Source organism: Xiphophorus hellerii, chromosome 12 (genome assembly GCF_003331165.1).
Source record: "Xiphophorus hellerii strain 12219 chromosome 12, Xiphophorus_hellerii-4.1, whole genome shotgun sequence".
Lineage (NCBI taxonomy): Eukaryota > Metazoa > Chordata > Actinopteri > Cyprinodontiformes > Poeciliidae > Xiphophorus > Xiphophorus hellerii.
This window is the reverse complement of record NC_045683.1, coordinates 33,159,101-33,177,450: the sequence shown is the minus strand read 5'-3', so window position 1 is coordinate 33,177,450 and position 18,350 is coordinate 33,159,101. Positions and strand designations below refer to the sequence as shown.

Sequence of the window (18,350 nt, the reverse complement as noted above, 5' to 3'; positions counted from 1 at the left end):
CACATTACTAGAATCATGTACACTAATTTTACTTTAATCGGAGAAACTAAAATAATCAATGACTCATTTAATTTCAATGTCCACCAACCTCTACAGAATTTTAAAAAGATATATTTATTAAGCAAGCTTTAGCAGGGATAAGTGACATACAGATTAATTAATGGAGATTACAGTACTAATTTAAAATAATAAAATCAACATAAACCAAACGTTTTATCCTAACTCCCTTCCCTGACCTATGTCACTAATAAACTGAGGGAGGCTTTTGGGGAGCAGTTCACTCATACCCAGATGGCAGTTGATCTTGGCAACAGAAGTCTTCAATTCCTTGGTCAGAATCTTTGTTTTTGTGTGGAAAAATCCTCTTTAGAATAGAAGCAAAGCAGAATTGGTCCTTATCCTTCGAACGCCCAATTCTTTATCCCTCCAGGGATCTTTGTCTTTTTTCCAAGTCTGTTGCAGTTGGTTTGGGATCGTTGGGTTGAGGCAGAGTCGGCGGTAGAATCAGGAACCAGGGCTGGGGGCTGAAGGATCTTGTCCCTTCTTGGCGGCTCGAAGCCTCAACTTCCCCGTAGCTCCAAAGTGCTGTCCTCTGCTGGTCTTTCCTCTGCGTCCTCCTGTTGACTCGTCTTCAGCGCCGCGGACTAAGAACAGTTTGTTCCTCTTTCTGCCATCTTTTATACTATCTCAGCCCATTGTTGTGTATGGGGGAGATGGTGTACGTGACTTTTTGAAAGTTCGATGAGTCTATGGAAAGTCCCAACCTTTCCCAACCATCAGCCCCTGCGTGATTTACAGCGTTAAACATCATGTGAACTTCCTCTTTTTGCGAGGCAGATGACATCTTTTGCAATCTGTACTTCCTTAAACTCTCCTGCTCCCCCGCTTCACTCAGCTTGCCTATTGCGACACAGCCTGAGAACAGGACCTCACCCATTACATTAATTCCATCTTTTTAAATCATCATATTTCTGTTAATTCATTATAAGTCATTAACACAATCATTTTATCATTTACCTTCATCATAACTTTGAGTATGTTTTTGAATCAACACATTTCTATAATCCATTATTAATTATCAACCACGATTGTAAATCACATACATAATTATCAATCATAATCATGATGTTTTTATAATCATTACAGATTAAGATACAAAAATACATTTCAGAAAATCATTCAGTGTTTATATGTGCACATACTGTACATATTTATTTATCTTTAATTATACTTAAATCAAACTGCAAGATTACTTATTTCTCTCAGGCCTTTATGCTCTGTTTTCTGCGTGTACCTGGAAAGAAAGATCTCACAACCCTATGCCAGTTTTCACGACACTTTCAATGGCCTACCAGTTAAAGCAGTTGACACTGGTGCAGAAGCCACAATAATTTCAGAAGAAGTTTATACCATGCTGCTCAACAAAACATTTTTCCGTAATGTTTCCGTTAGTGGGTGCACTCAGTTGAGTTGGAGGTGACATTAGGAATTGGGAAACACAAGTTCAACTGGATGGTCTTTGTTGGCCGGATTCATGACACTCTGCTCCTAGGCCTTGATGCAATGCAGGCAGCCAAGATGACAAGTCTTTGCTGGTCACCAAGTATTTGTTTGTAAAGAGCAAATCTCTTGTGTCATTGGGGAAGTGAGGGGAACTACTACTCTGTGCTCCTGGAGGACAATGTCACACTATCACCAGAGAGTGAATGCATTGTCTGGGGAAAAATTGATAAACCCCAACCTGGGCTTCCAGCTGTCCTGTAACCACTTAACATAACAGAAGCTGTCTCATCGGGAAGTGTTGCCATCTACATGGACTCCAGAGTTCCAGTTAGATGCATCATTGTCCTGTGGAGTGTGTGTTGGCATTCTGGTTGAAACCTTTCTTGATGAACCCCTTATAATGCTGGATTTCTAAGATGACCAACAACCAACTATGGCCATGGAAGAGAACAGCCACACAGATGGACAAAAGGTTGGAAGAGTTGAGAAAAATGCTCTAGATCAGGGGTGTCCAAAGTCAGTCCTCGAGGGCCAGCATCCTGCATGTTCTCTCCCTGGTGGTAGTAACAACCTTCTCAGGAGGTCAGTGTTCTCCTAAGGCCTCTAATGAGCCATCATTTGATCCAGGTGTGTTAAACCATTTCAACCAAAGTTTGGAATGCGCTTCCTAACCAGACGCTCTAAAGTGTCCGATCCATAACTCTTCAACATGCTGTCAGCTCCCAGTCAGAAAGATGCTTTTAGTTCAGTGTCCATGAGATGATGTTCAGAAAGGATTTTTTTCATTAATTGATTTTAGTTGCCTCTGCAATGAACTCTTTGCGTAAAGTCTAAAATGTCTGCCCATGTGTACCAGTCAGGGGTGTTAATTATAATCTGTCAAATGATGGACGGGCTTTAAATTCTCTGGTCATTCAAAAAAATAACCGGTCAAATACGGAAAATATTCCGTTAACGCGACCTCTGGTTCCATAGATGTGGCAATTTCTAACGCACGATGCAACGTCAGATTATCCTGTGAGGAGTCGTTTTGTGTGCAAAGTTCATGAGACTGGCACCAGACCTGAGTGCAATTTCTGTGGGGGAATGACTGAAACAGATACTTGAGAAACATGCTCCAGTGTTCAAAGAAGGAATTGGAATCATTGTTGAAATTCACATAGAAAGCTAATGACTCGATGTGTAATGAGTGTGTCATTCCCACTCAGTCACCTAAGCAAAGTGTGTGTGTTAATTTATGTTTGTATGAGTACATGCATTTACCTGACTTGATACCACCAATTGGACAAGACCAGTAGTGGAGCGAAGGACGGAAACAGCCTCTTGATGTGTGAGACCCACTAGAGACTGACCATTAACCATCAGTAATTCATCACCAACATGAAGACGTCCATCCCTGAAACTCCCACAAACACATATTTTACTTGAATGAAAATAGTGAGGATTTCACTTTTACTACTTAATAGAAACAATTTGATCTTTAAATCTCCAAAGATGAATCCCACCAGGAATAAAATGCAGTGGCATTATTTATTCAGTAAAAGTTAGGCTAAAACAAAGAGTTTCACATAATTTGATACTTAAAAATGTGCTAAATAAATATTTGTATGTGATAACTAAACTCATATGAAAATTACAAACATTAAACACATTTTTCAATGGCTTATGTGTATTTAAAAATTGTACAATTGTACAACTGTGAAGTAATAATTGAATTAATTTAAAAGTGTAAATAATCAAAATATTTTCTGAAAAAGGTTGGATATTGATTATTTTTTACTTGAAGATATAAATATCTGAAAATGATATTGGTACAGTTATAGGTAGTGTAAACCAGACAATTATGGCATGGATGATAAATTATAAATTTGACATTTAACGTTTGGGGCTGCACAGTGGCACAGTAGGTAGCACTGTTGCAGCAAGATTGGTACAAGATCGGGTTCGATTCCCGGCCCAGGGTCTTTCTGCATGGAGTTTGCATGTTCTCCCTGTGCATGCGTGGGTTCTCTCCGGGTACTCCGCTTCCTCCCACAGTCTCAAAAGCATGACTGCCAGGTAAATTGGTCTCTCTAAATTCTCCCTAGGTGTGAATGTGTGTGTGCATGGTTGTTTGTCCTGTCTGTCTCTGTGTTGCCCTGCAACAGACTGGCGACCTGTCCAGGGTGTACCCCGCCTCCCGCCCGAAACGTTCGCTGGAGATAGGCTCCAGCACCCCTCCCGACCCCGCTAGGGACAAGGGTGTAAGAAAATGGATGGATGGATATTTAACATTAATCAGCAAGAATTTGTCTTGAAGACTCATATTTCATGTGCATGGAACAATTTACAAATTAATTGGAATTACTGTTACCTGTGAATAGCGCCCCCTTTCTCTATATGAGCGATAATAATTCCATGAGAAGAGCGCTTGGAGCCACGTCCCCCTGTTATTTGTATTCCAAGACCCTCATGACCTTTCACCATATGCATCTTCCAGATGTGACTGCCCTCTCTCAGCTAGGGGAAACAGAAAATCAAGAAGAAATCTATCACACAAGAGGGAGAGACAACTATTGATATAAATAAAACATAATTCAAAATGAACAGTTTAATTGTATTCTTCAGAATTTTACTCACAGTAAAGAGCTTAGCAGACATGTTGTCTCCAAAACTTTTTGTTTATCATTTTATTTTTAAGGAATAAAATATCAGATTTTGTCCTGTTTCCTCTTAGGGCTTTGACAGCAGATCCATAAATGCTTTGTAGAATTCCGAAGCGAACCCATCGGGGCCCAGTGCGTTCCCTCCGTGGTGGATGTGATGGCTCTTTCCACCTCTCTCTCCGATATTTCTGCACTTAGATCTTTCTTTTTTTTCATTTGGTAAATTGGGCAGCTTCATTTGTGAGAAAAATGTTTACATTAAAGATTGAGAGTTGTCCCATTGCTCAGATTGGTACAGATTTTTGTAGAATTAAATAAAAGCTGCATTTATTTATTAATTTTCTTTGGTCTGTAGAACAGGATCCCTCCAGTCAGAAATTGAAACAATTGCTTGGGAGGACTTCAGTGTTTTTGTATGATAGGAAAGGTATCTACCTGGTTTATCCCTGTGTTCAAACAACCTTTGTTTAGCGAATTTGACTATGCGTCAATAACAGTGTTGTAGTACTCCAGACCGGTCTTGGTCTCGAAACCACTTTTTGATGGTCTCGGTCTCGTCTCGGACTCGACCGCATTTGGTCTCTGTCTTGTCTCGGTCTCGGGCGTTGAGGCCTCGGGATTTTATTTCAAGACATGTCAAGACCACAACTTCGGAAATGTCACTAAACTGCCAGCGAATTGTCCAGTTTACATCTTAACATCTTTGTTTTCACTGGATGCAAAACATACCGATTAAAATCAAAGTAATAACATGACTTACTAATTACGTGTCTTTACCACTGTCACACATTGCCTCCCCCTTTCACTCACACGCGGTACTCCAAGACATGTGCCGTGGTTTTCTCTATAAAAACCACTACAAATTATTATTTGCACATGTGCAAATAATTATTATTTCCACATGTGGTGCAAATAATAATTATTTTGATAACAGTTATCAAAATTATTATTATTACTGTCTAATCATCAGTAATAGAATCTCGCCACATAAATCATAAGATATGGTGACATGTAAATTCAGCAGCACTTCGCTTCCACAGACGGTACTATGTCTAACTTTGAAAAGAAGTTCAAAAAAGGTAAGCTCTGATTTTAGCTAAGCTAGCTGTATAGGGACAAATTGTATGAAAAAAGCTGTCACTGCGCTGAATTATTGTGCGGAGGTGTTGACTGACGTGTCATGTATATGGGACAACATTGTGACTAAAGTCTGCAATATGGTGATGTGACATTCACAAAGATCCGATTCTTCTGGACAGCTCTTTACTATAAACATAGGACTGGAGCCTCACTGAGAGCCATTCTTTGTTCATGTAATGCTCTGCGTACACTGCAGTAGCTATTATTTTATTTAATTGTATACATTGATATTTATTTATTAATGTATAAATAAATATACATTGATAAATGTTAGAACATGCTTTACACTGAAATCAGCTCTCACAACTGACTTTATTGTGTAGGCCTACACAATAGGCCTTCCATTCTTCTTCCACACATGAATGGAAGAGCACGCTTAGTATGTTCATTGCTCTTTGATCATTTTCGTCACCTGACATGGTGGCAGACATTAGCACTGTGCTACCTGGCTACATGCAGCAGGAGATAGAGTGAGAACAGTCACGGTGTGTGCCTTGTGCTTGGGTACTTGTTGATTGTTGCTCCTTGGACAGTGGCCATCGTTGAGCATTGTTTACCGTTAGGGCATTGCCTTAATTTTTATGTTTAATGGTGCAGGGGAACAAAAAGAATCAGAACATGCTGACAGATCAAACCCCTGACACCGAAGCATCTGCCGCCATAATCTTCCGCTGGTGTTATTTTAGCCCAAATTGTCCATGAACTCCATTACTTTATCCGGCAAAATAAAAATCTTTGCTTCCCCATCATGCACAATCCTCAATCTGGCCAGGTAAATAAGGGAGTACTGGATGCCTTCCTCCCACAACCGTTGCTTTACCACATGGAATCCTTTCTGCTTGCATATGGTGTCTGTCGAGAAATCCTGGAAGAATATGATCTTGGAGCTGCGATACATCAGGGGGTGGTGTTGTACTACTCAACACAGGTCTTGGTCTCAAGACCACTTTTTAATAATCCCTGTCTCGTCTCAGACTCAACTGCATTTGGTCTCAGTCTTGTCTCGGTCTAGGACATTGAGAACTCAGGATTTTATTTCAAGACCACAACTACGGAAATATTACTAAATTGTCAGCATATTCCAGTTTATTTGTTAACATCTTTGTTTTCACTGGATGCAAAACATACAGATTAAAATCCAAACAATAACGTGACTTGGTAATTACGTGTTTCTGTTACTGCTGTCACACTTTGCCTGTCCCTTTCACTGGGGCAGGGGACATGTTAAACCAGTTGATTATATTCTATAATGCTTCTATTTAGAAGAATTATCGTTTTATCTACAGTACAGACCAAAAGGTTGGACACACCTTTTTATTCAATGAGTTTCCTTTATTTTCATGACTATTGACATTATAGATTCACACTGAAGGCATCAAAACTATGAATAACACATGTGGAAACATGCACTGTTTCCACAAAAAAGTGTAAAACAACTGAAAAAAAGTGTAAAACAACTGAAAATACCCCTTATATTCTAGTTTCTTCAAAGTAGCAACCTTTTACTGTGATTACTGCTTTGCACACACTCTGCATTTTCTTGATGAGCTTCAAGAGGTAGTCACCTGAAATGGTTTTCACTTCATAGATGTGCCCTGTCAGGTTAATAAGTGGGATTTCTTGCCTTATAAATAGTCATGAAAATAAAGAAAACCCATTGAATTAGAAAGGTGTGTCCAAACTTTTGGTCTGTACTGTATATACAGTATATACTGTATATATTGTTAAGAAAATTGAAGTGTTTGGGAACAACAGTTCAGCCACAAAGTGGTAGACCAGGTAAACTGACGGAGTGGGGTCAGTGGATGCTGAAGCACATAGTGCAAAGAAGTTGCCAACTTTCTGCAAAGTCAATAACTACAGAGCTCCAAACTTCATGTAGCCTTCAGATTAGCTCAAGAACAGTGCACAGAGAGCTTCATGAAATGGGTTTCCAAGGTGGAGCAGCTGTATCCAAGCCATACATCACCAAGTGCAACGCAAAGCGTCGCAGGCAGTGATTTAAAGCATGTCACCACTGGACTCTACAACAGTGGAGGTACATTCTCTAAAGTGGCGGATCACTCTTCTACATCTGGCAATCTGATGGATGAGTCTGGGTTTGGTGGTTGCCAGGAGAACGGTATTTGTCTGACTGCATTGTGCCAAGTGTAATGTTGATTGAGGGGGGGATGATGGTGTGGGGTTGTTTTTCAGGAGCTGAGCTTGGCCCCTTAGGTCCAGTGAAAGGAACTCTGAGTGCTTCAGCATACCAAGACATTTTGGACAATTCCATGCTCCCAACTTTGTGGGAACAGTTTGGATCTGGCCCCTTCCTCTTCCAACATGACTGTGCACCAGAGCACAAAGCAAGGTCCATAAAGACATGGATGGCAGAGTCTGGTGTGGATGAACTTGACTGGCCTTTACAGATTCCTGACCTCAACCCGATAGAATACCTTTGGGATGAATTAGAGTGGAGACTGAGAGCCAGGCCTTCTCATCCAATATCAGTAAGTGATCTTACAAATGCGATTCTGGAAGAATGTCATGTTCTGTGTTTTTCTGTGTTTATTTAGAGTTTTCTGTGTCCTTGAGTTTCTTCGTTGTGCTGTCCTCCCCTTGATTGTTCCCAGGTGTGTCTTGTTCTGTGATTACCCGCTGTGTATTTAACTCCACCTGTGTTCCTTGTTCCTCGTCGGGTCCTTGTCAATGTTGCTTGTCAATTCAGTGTTGCGTCTAATGTTTGTTCCTGCCTGTTGTTTGGACTGTGTTTTCGCCATTAAATCACCATAATCATCTTACCTGGGTCCGCTGCGTCTGCCTCACCATCACCTACACCGCACCGTTTCATGACAGTAGGACCCGACCAAACCGATCGGTGAGGCAGCTTATACGGATCCAGCTGGATTAAAAATGATCCCTCAAAAGAGGCAGAGCGGACCGAGGCGGAGACCCAGCGGGGAGGAGAGGGCACTGGCGGAAGCTCTGGCCGACCTGCAGCGGGAGCTTTTCCGGGGAACGAGATTGGTGTTAGCACCCCCTGGATTCAGCCCCCCGCCGTTACCTCCGCCCGGGGAGACAGCGACCTGAGCCGCCGGTGGACGAGGCCCCTCGTCGCTTTCCGGAGCCGCAACCGGTTCTGAGGCTTCGCTCCGGCATTCCTCCGCCGCCGGTTCCGAGGCTTCGCTCCAGCATTCCTCCGCCGCCGGTCCCGAGGCTTCACTCCAGCTCACCTCCGCCGCCGGCCCCGAGGCTTCGCTCCGGCTCACCTCCGCCGCCGGTTCCAAGGGTTCGCTCCGGCTCACCTCCGCAGCCGGCCCCGAGGCTTCGCTCCGGCATCCCTCCGCAGCCGGCCCCGAGGCATCGCTCCGGCTCGCCTCCGCCGCCAGCTCCAAGGGTCCGCTCCGGACCACTTCAGACCCTCTGCGTTCCTCCCGAGACCCTCTGCGTTCCGACCTCGACTCTCTCTGTTCCTCCCGAGACCCCGACTCTCTCTGTTCCTCCCGAGACCCCGACTCTCTCTGTTCCTCCCGAGACCGAGACCCTCTGCGTTCCTCCCGAGACCGAGACCCTCTGCGTTCCTCCCGAGACCCCGACTCCCGAGACCCTCTGCGTTCCGACCGAGACCCTCTGTGCTCCACCCGAGACCCCGACTCTCGGTGCTCCTCCCGAGACCCTGCCTCTGGGTGCTCGTCGTCGCCGTCTGTGGGCGGCCCCCGGGACTCCTCATCGCCACCTCCAGCGCCGCAGACGACCGCCGGACCACCTCCATGGTTCTCGCCTCCAGTGCCACAGACGACCGTCGGACCACCTTCGTGGTTCCCGCCTCCAGTGCCGCGGACGACCGCCGGACCACCTTCGTGGTTCCCGCCTCCTTTGCCTCCGCCCACCCTGTGGGTAGTTTTTTGTTGTTTTTGGACTCTTGGCCCTTCCTGTGCCTCCATCCCACTCCGTTGGGTTGTTTTTTGTTGTTTTGGACTCTGAGTGTTCCCTGTGTTTCCGCCCACTCCTTTGGGTAGTTTTTGTTGTTCCTGGACTCTGGCCCCCCGTCCGGCGCCCCTCCGCCCACCCTTGTTGTGTTTTTTGTTTTTTGGGCGTCTGGTAGCCGCCCTTGAGGGGGGGGGTATTGTCATGTTCCGTGTTTTTCTGTGTTTATTTAGAGTTTTCTTTGTCCTTGAGTCTCTTCGTTGTCCTGTCCTCCCCTTGATTGTTCCCAGGTGTGTCTTGTTCTGTGATTACCCGCTGTGTATTTAACTCCACCTGTGTTCCTTGTTCCTCGTCGGGTCCTTGTCAATGTTGCTTGTCAATTCAGTGTCGCGTCTAATGTGCGTTCCTGCCTGTTGTTTGGACTGTGTTTTCGCCATTAAATCACCATAATCATCTTACCTGGGTCCGCTGCATCTGCCTCACCATCACCTACACCGCACCGTTTCATGACAAAGAATGGTCTAAAATCCACATAAACACACTCCTAAACCTTGCTGACATCCTTCCCAGAAGAGTTGGAGCTGTTCTAGCTGCAAAGGGTGGACCAATGCCTTATTGAACCCTATAGATTAGGAATGGGATGTCAGTTAACTCATATCTGACTCAAGGCAGGTGAGTGAATGCTTTTGGCAATATACTGTACATTTGAATGGAGCAAATACTGTACTTGTTTATCTTGTAAAAAAAATTAATTCAGTTATTTTTGTCAACTGATTTCAATGTATAAACTTTAAAAGTTTAAAAACATTAAACTTTTTTAATGTTAACACAGTTTTTTTTCCACTTAATTTATTTTATAATATGAAAATGACTTCTGACTTGCTTTCTTACTGGTTTTTCACTAAGAAAATAAAAATTTTGTATCAAAAATGCTATGGACCATTGATTATGCTATCAGCATTGAATTTAAATGTTATTATTGTGACAACCCTAGTACACCTTAAACAAGTTTCCAGTCAATCACTGGGCCAACAGAGCCACACATGAGACAAACAGCCATGTACTCACACTCTCACACCATAGACAATTCAAAAGGTTAGTTGATAAAACATATTTGTGGGAGGAAACAGGATTATAAAATCCACACACAAAAACTCCACACCACACATTGCAGGTGAGGATCATGGTGGACACCTTGGTGGAAAGTAATTTTACGGCACAGAATGTTCTGTCTAAATGACATATAATAATCTGGATGCTGTTAAACTTGCTGAAATATTTTAATTTAGTCTCTTTTCATCTGTATAATGAGGGAGACATTAGTGTCATCCCTTGTGTGGTTAAACTTAAGCGCAGTGTGTCAGGAGAGTCTCACCTGGGTAGTAGCTTCACTAGTGAAGGATTGCATTTTGCATTCCAACATCTGACTGTGACTTCTCCCCGGCAGAGTTCCAGCAGATCCATTGTATGAATGAATAGTTTTAGTCTGAGGAGACAAGTCTGGACTGCACTCTTCTAGTGAAGAACTGACTTCTACATCAGTATTAAGAAGGGAGTACCGATTTCTGGTTTGGATCTGTGATCCAGTACTTTCGTTGTAGCCTTGGTTAGATGATCGTGATATCACCCCAAATTTGCGTGTACGTTTGCAGTTCACCACTTCAAAATCACTTATGTCCTGCTGGGTTTGACAGTGATCCATCTTGTTAGGAATAGTGAAACTTCCCTTGACACAAGGAGGGAGAGGGGCCTTTCGCTTGATGCGACGCAAAAGGATCAAATAAATGCAACCGCCATTCCAGCACTGATCAACCAGGTAGCTGTAAAAAAAAAAAGAAACAGACTTAGTATCTACAAAATTATTCTGTTCTGTTTTCACCAAACACATTACATATTAAAAAAGCCATTCATTTTCAAGTAAAGTTTTATTGTCCATTCAAGAAAAAATTGACAAACTCCTGCAAAATTCCCTGTAAACAACTAACTAAAGTGAGCATGCAGCACCACCAGCAGCTGCCAACATATTTAATCTAGTTTCTAGATTAAATATTCTCAAACTCACTTGGTAGATATAATGGACAAAAATGCTCAGGATACAGAAACATCAGTGACGACTACGCCAAATACTCTTCTGTTAATAATCACTATATCCCCCCCATTTGCAATTAACTATTGCTGTGGTGCCTCTGTCTGTCTAACTCTCTCAGACAGGCACCCTTCACATTGGATTGCGACCACTTCACAATCTGCAAAAACTGGGCAGCATTGCAAAAAATTTTAACAGCTTCATTTCAGTGTGAAAGTGTTGTTAGACACTGGAGTGGAGACACAGGAGTATAGTAATAGATTTTCCAGTGTGTTATTTGCTATTGTTCAACTATAATGTCATTATAATGTCAAGTACACAGCCTACCAGGATGTGTCCTTGAGCTTTTGACAATCAAGATATGGCCCTATACATATGGCTGATTATTTGCACCAGTTTCAGTTTTGCCTTCAGTGTTTAATGACTTTGACAGCTGCATGAAAGGATGCAATTAAATGGGCTTTCTATACAGAGAACTACACACCAATGGGCAAATAATCTTGCACAATAATTTAAAAATTATCCTGAGAAGGTTCTGAGAGGAAATCCAAAATCTGTGTATTCTCAGATCTTTGAGTCAGACACACCAACGTTCTATAATGTGATTGTATTTTATTTTATTTTTTCCTCTTATAGAAGCCTTATTTAAATTTAAATGTCGTGTTCAGTTTGTCGTAGAAGTAGAGCTCTGAGCCGGGAATGAAGTCACAACTAAACTGAAAGTATTTCTAGTTGCTAGTTTGAAAACAGCTAAATTTGAAATTTGCTTGGGGGTTAACAATACAAGCAGATGACACATTAATTTACCATTAATTTACTCCTCATTATGCATTCAGACATAAAGAAACATGTTTACATATACTTTAGATATTTTACAAGTACCAGTGCAGCTGGTTTAATGATAAACAGTGCTAAAAAAAAGCTTTGACTTTCTCATTCGAAACTCCGATTTTAGTGGGGGCTCATGTTGTGTTTTCGACTTAAATTTTGGAAAATCTGACTTCAAAATACAAAGAGAAGGCACAAAAACTGCAAAAATGTAGTACTTCTTACAGTCTCCAGCATAACCATGACTGGGTACAATTTGAGGTGTGCGCATCTCAGCAGGTATATGTGCCCTGGCCTACCAACGAGCCCAGCTCATACTGATTTGTATGTGCAGAAGACCTTGAAAAAGTAAAGCATCTATTCCCATGGACACAGACATATGCAGGCTTCACAAAACAAATATGGCTTCTGAGGTTTGAACCAGAACCCCTAATATATTGATTCTATGACAATAAAGTAATTGAAATCATACTTATACAGTTCTTTTCAAGACACTTAAAGATGCTTTACAATGAAATCAGTCATCCTCATTCATACTGTATATTTATAGCATTTATTATTTATTGATGATTCACCGCAAAAAATAAACATTGTCAGATCTCTTAACTGTTAAAGAACTCTTATATCCCATAAGAGATAGCGTCTTACTGTTGAAATCAGTTTTTAATGTTGCAGTTGTATGATGAAAACCACATAATTTTGTTCTCAGCCTCATGTTGTCAGTCCCTTCTTTTCACAAACACCCCTGAACTTTTTGTACCCCTCTACATGTGAAACTATTGTGTGATTGGTCTTAGTTTCATTTTCATCTTTCTCCCTTTGTCAATGTAGCTGCATATGTGTCTATATTCTCTTGTCGCCATGTTGTGTTGTAGGTTTATTGTGGACTCAAATGCAGAATGGAAGAGGGAGCTTGTAAATGAACGACGTTTAATAAAAATGATGAACAAAAATCACAAGGAGCTAGAGCAGAACAAAAAACCATAAGTCTAAGGAGGGGAAAAAAACAGCAAGGAGACATGAAGAGAATGCAGAGTCAAACATGGTAGTAACAGCGTATTACTAATGTCATCTTACCTGGCTCCACTGACATTAACTCCCACCATCAGTTGTCCATTTACTGACAGCAATTCATCTCTGAGTTTGATACACCTACAACAAGCTGCTGGGCTTTTCTTTTTCACCTCTGTTACCCAGATGCAGCCCACGTCGACGATGGGGCCCTCCTCTCTCTTTTTCCTTGAAGAGCCTTTTTTTCTGATATCAGGATCCCCAAAAATAGGGATGTTCCCAAACCTCAGGCCAAATTCAACAGCATCGTCCTCACTTTTTCTGAAGGAAACAGCATGAACTTCGACATCAAGTCCCTTCCTACAATAGGAGCTTGTAGCAGAGAGAGCTGTGTCACTCTCCATGAAATTGAACTTAATATACTCCACCAATTTCTGAGCTGCAGCCAGACACAAGGGCAGATCATCCAACTGAATACTGCCACAAAAACTGTCTTCTCCATTGTGGTACTCTTCATCCTGGAGGAGATAAAAAAAACAAATTTGTATACTCAGTCAATTTTAGAAAGACAGACAGTATCAGTCCCAACAGAAGTTTACATAAACTCATATGATTATGGACTTCTCAGAATTAACAGAATAACATAATTCTAAAACAAACACTTTAAATTAATTATAGCCAACAAACTGGATAACCAATTTAATAAATAATTGATTTTCTCTGATCTAACAATGCTGAAAATGATAAATGTTCAAATATATGTAGATGCCATGAATAATACCTATTTAAATGTCTTCTATTGAGTTGCTCATCTTCCACAAGCCTTTTAACAAGCAAGCTTCTGGTATATTTCTGGCTTGATATTTGACCACTTGCTTTGGTTGAATCAATAAAATTCCTTTAATCTGGTGGACTTCCTCTAATAGAACTGCCTTCTAGATATTGCAAATTTCAAACAGAGAAAAGGGCTTTAGGAAGGCTATTACGCAAACCTTAAGAATGTGTCCATTCTTCAGTTGATGCAAAGAAGAATTTTAATGGATTCCTCCTCATTATTCTATTCATCTTTTTTAACACTGGTTCACTGATTGTGAACAAACCTCACAGCACATTTCTAGCACTATAACAGATTAGATGCTCTGATTCAAAAGAGAAACATGGCTGATTTCAAAGAGCCATTTTGTACTTTCTTTGGTACCTCTTTTGTATTGTCTTTGTACTAGTAATTCTGTACATCTGAGTTGGCCAAACAACTCAGTATATCTATTCTCCATGGGGAATCTGGTTTGAAGGTGACAACTGGTGTTTCATCAGCTATGATTAGTGCAGAAATTTAGAAATTGTGTACAGTTTAGTTTGAATAAAATTATAGTTAAGTCCTCAATGCCTAAATTTAATTACAATCACATAAATACACTTGCATTCTTGTCATGTTGGGTTCAAATCTCTTTGCCCACATACAAAACACACTCAGGAGAACAGAAAATCAGATAAATTAAGTTTATTTTAACAATGAAGAAATGAGATTGTATGGTTCTTGTCCTGAAGATGGAAGCCAGGGTCATCTGCACTACAAAGATAGTGGGAGAGTGATTGTGAGTTCGAGGTGAGTCGGATAAGTGGAACTTCAGAGGAAAATGGATTGATCTTGAGTGATGACGAATTTCCGCCAGGGGGGAGTGCCTGCAGGGGTTCTTGAGGTGACCCAGGTACCAGTGTTTAGTCCAGATGGAGTGTTGTTTGAAGGTGAATGGAAGAGGCTTGTGGAGGAGGGCGGACAGGTAAGTTCTTGAGAGGAGGTGAGGAGCAATCAGTCTGCCAGCTGTAAAACCAGTAGATCCTTCAATGGAGGTGGAGAGGGACTTGGGCAACCAGTGGATAACATCCATGGCGTCACTAGGGGAAAACCAGAAAGTCGGGAACTCGGGCTACACAGGGGTTGAGCCGAGGCGTCACAGGAAAACACCTGGGCAGGAGGCAACAGAAAAGTGTTACTTGAAGTTTTCTTAGAAATTACTCAGAGAGCTTGCTTGGAGGGTCACAGAGTACCATAACTGGCAAGCACTCATGCACTAAAGTGCTGGCAGCCCGCTCCTCATATACTTCTAGATGATGATGTAATTGATCATAGGTGCGCTGGATCCAGACAGCAGGAAAAGTGGAAAGTGCAGCCTCTTGGCACCCTCTAGTGGATGATGATGGAAGAGGCAGACAAACAGAAAATTCCCACAAAGAGCCAAGATTCAGAGCAAACGGCGGGAGTATTTATACAGGTGAGCGGATAGACTGACCACTGCAGGCAGCTGCACTGTCTTTGATGTTTAAAGTAGCTTTGCAGACAAACCGGAAAATAAATTTAATATCATCCCAGTCTCAACAAATGGTAGATGTGCTTCTGTGTGTGACGAACGAAGGTGTCAAATCCCGTTGCTAACATGGACACAAGAGCTATAAATGGCTTGGAAAGGTCAGAGTTCATCTATTAAATTGACTGAAGATGAATACATAAATTAAAAACTGGAGCACAGACGTTTTTATAATTGTGTTTGTGAGCCTACCTCTTTATTATTAAATTGAATATCATTTCAGATCCTTGTATAACTTTTCTTCTGGTTAACTTAGAAAGAAAGCTATTATTGTTACAGCTTAATTTTCTAAACTACAGCAGGGATGCGTTGCCGTTATCGTGAAAGTGGCAGTGGAGAGAAGGTGCTGCGTGGACTAGTTTCTACCATTTTACAGTACAAAGTGCACCCACTGCCTTTACCTTTCACAGGTAAGAATTAAAGATAATAATATCGTAAATTTACGAGCAGAATTTCTTGACTTTATGGCCAGTACTGTGCATTTCCGTGGTGAAACAAACTTCTAAACAACCAAGAAATATTTCTTTTGTAACTAAATTGGCTCAGTTAACTACTCTGATTATTTTCTTAGTTTAGCTAGCTTTTTTATACTGTGTCATTTTACTAAAGAGGGAGAGGGAATGAGAAACCTGTAACGGGCGCTTTTGCCGTTTGTTTATTGTTGCCATGGTTACCTCGAAGTTGGCAAGACAAGTCGCTGTTTGTCTGTGGTCAAACATGGTTACTTTAAGGTACTGACGTACCTTACAGTAAGATGTTTCTTATAATTTATGTAGATTAAAATAATCTGTTTGATATAACAGCGAACCTGAAGAGGACTGAAAGTACATCAATCCAGAGAGCAGCGCGGAGACCGGGAGATTTCGTCAGGACAGGTCCATAAAGATCAAAGTTGGAGCTGTTTTTGTTCAGACTTCTGTTTGAACAAAACAAGAGTCTGTTGAAACAAGACAAAACAGACTTTTGTTTGAGCTTGTCTCCACAATGTCTGTGTTAAGATGCTAAGTCAATGCCCCGATATGGTGAAGATATGTATTTTTTTCTGATTGTGAATGAACCAGGGATGTATTACACTGTTAGATAATTTTTATCATTCGCTTTAACTTGTGGGTAGCCAGATGTCTCAGAAGGCCCAGTCACCGAACTGCTCCCAGCTTGACCAGCAGACTGAACCCCTGCCTGTGCTCTGTGTTGCCAGTATAATATAAGAGAGTTATATAGGACCCCTTCTGTCAAATTTTAATCGGAGTTTGATTGATGAGTGATTAATGACCCGTGACTAATTGATTTTAATTTCCGGTCACATGATGCCCCTCCCCCCATCCGGTCACAAGACCCCCCCCGGATGTCTCATGACCTCAGCATGCTTAACACGTGTTACACTCTATTCCCGCTAATTTCAATTCAACCAATAGAAACAGAGACAGGCTCCGAGTTTTATGAGTAATACAATTAAAGTATAAAAAAACAAAAAAAACAATAAGTGTTAGATAATCAAGAATAATATACAATGTAATATATTTAAATAGAATGTTGTAATTAACTCCGGATTTGCTCAACAAGCCGTTCGTGTTTGTGCGTGTGTCCGGGCAGAATACTGGACAGGGAGAGGGTTGAACTTTGAACATGTCCCTCAGGATGTCTCAATGCCATACATTGTTTAAGGTGAACTCCTTCTGACCTCTATGAGTTTGAATTAGCCAATAGAAGCAGAGACAAGGGGTTCGGTGTTAGAAAATCAATAGTAACATACAATATAGTATATTGAAATAGATTTGGGTGTTGTAACTACCTCCGGTTTTTTAAACAGAAGGTCTTTCTGATATACTGCCTCAAGCGGGACACGCCACAGCCATCAGGAAGACCCTCATGACCTCTGGTCATCATGCGTGACACGTGTGGCTCTCTATATTTCTGATCATCTCAAATCGGTCTCTATCGGGGATTGATTGATATGATGTAAACACCAGCACAGGATCCATTCTCGTGACTTTTTTTTGGGGGGGAGGCCCCATGACAGTGCTGCTCACCAAGCCATTCGTGTGTGTGTGTGTTTGTATATAAAGACATATAGAAACAAAAGTCCCCTCTTGGTAGGGTGGGTGTGCCTGTGTGTGTGTGTGTGTGGGGGGGGGGGTGTCCAAGCAGATGAATGGACAGAAACCTCTTAGACCTCTTTAAAAGGAGCCAGCATCTCAAAGAAGAATCACAGCTCTGCAGAACTTCAAATGACTTCCGGTACAACAGAATTTCTAGACTTGTAAACTTGATAATTTTCTTTAAAGAAGTATTATTTTGAATCATGTCTGACTTTACAGGAAGATCTGTAACTATAAGTTCCCAGGTTCTTTCAGCGTTGTTTGATCGTAAGTAAATACAATTCTTAAATTCTCTTTCTCTAATCATATACTGTACATTTATACATATATATATATATACAGAAATGCATCATGCTTAATAATGATTTTCTTATTTTTAGGTGCAGTCTCAGAAGATCCAAACATTGTCTTAGAATCGGAATTTATAAGCGGTAAGTTTGTTTTCACCATACCTTTTCTTTTTTTTTTTTGTTTAATCAGAGTTGTAAAATAATTTTAAATATTATTTGCTTACAGATTTTACAAATAATCAGGAGACACACCAGGATCCTACAGAATCAGAGTTTACAAAGGGTAATTTAATACTTCTCTAACCGATGTTCTAAAAGCGAGAAAATAAATACTAATAACCATTTACTATGTATCTATCTTCTTACAGATGTCCAGGACAACCGCAGAAAGAACCGCTTGTCGCTGAATAAGAAAAGAAATGACTCTGAACCTATCAGAACATCATCTCACTCGGTGAATGCAGCTGTGACAC

General features: G+C 41.2%; 1 protein-coding gene across 4 annotated transcripts in view; it reads right to left on the bottom strand.

Moving 5' to 3' along the window:
• pdzd2 (PDZ domain containing 2) overlaps nt 1–18,350 on the bottom strand; it is a 167,252-nt gene that overhangs the window by 112,067 nt on the left and 36,835 nt on the right. For 3 of the 4 annotated variants that reach the window (XM_032578877.1, XM_032578875.1, XM_032578874.1), the window contains 4 exons: nt 13,189–13,640; nt 10,573–11,017; nt 3,857–4,002; nt 2,767–2,899 (listed from right to left, as the gene is read on the bottom strand). In XM_032578877.1, coding sequence (XP_032434768.1) covers nt 2,767–2,899; nt 3,857–4,002; nt 10,573–11,017; nt 13,189–13,640 — 1,176 coding nt within the window. Of the gene's footprint in view, nt 1–2,766; nt 2,900–3,856; nt 4,003–4,122; nt 4,236–10,572; nt 11,018–13,188; nt 13,641–18,350 lie in introns of those variants that run through there. The other variant, XM_032578876.1, reaches the window with a different exon arrangement.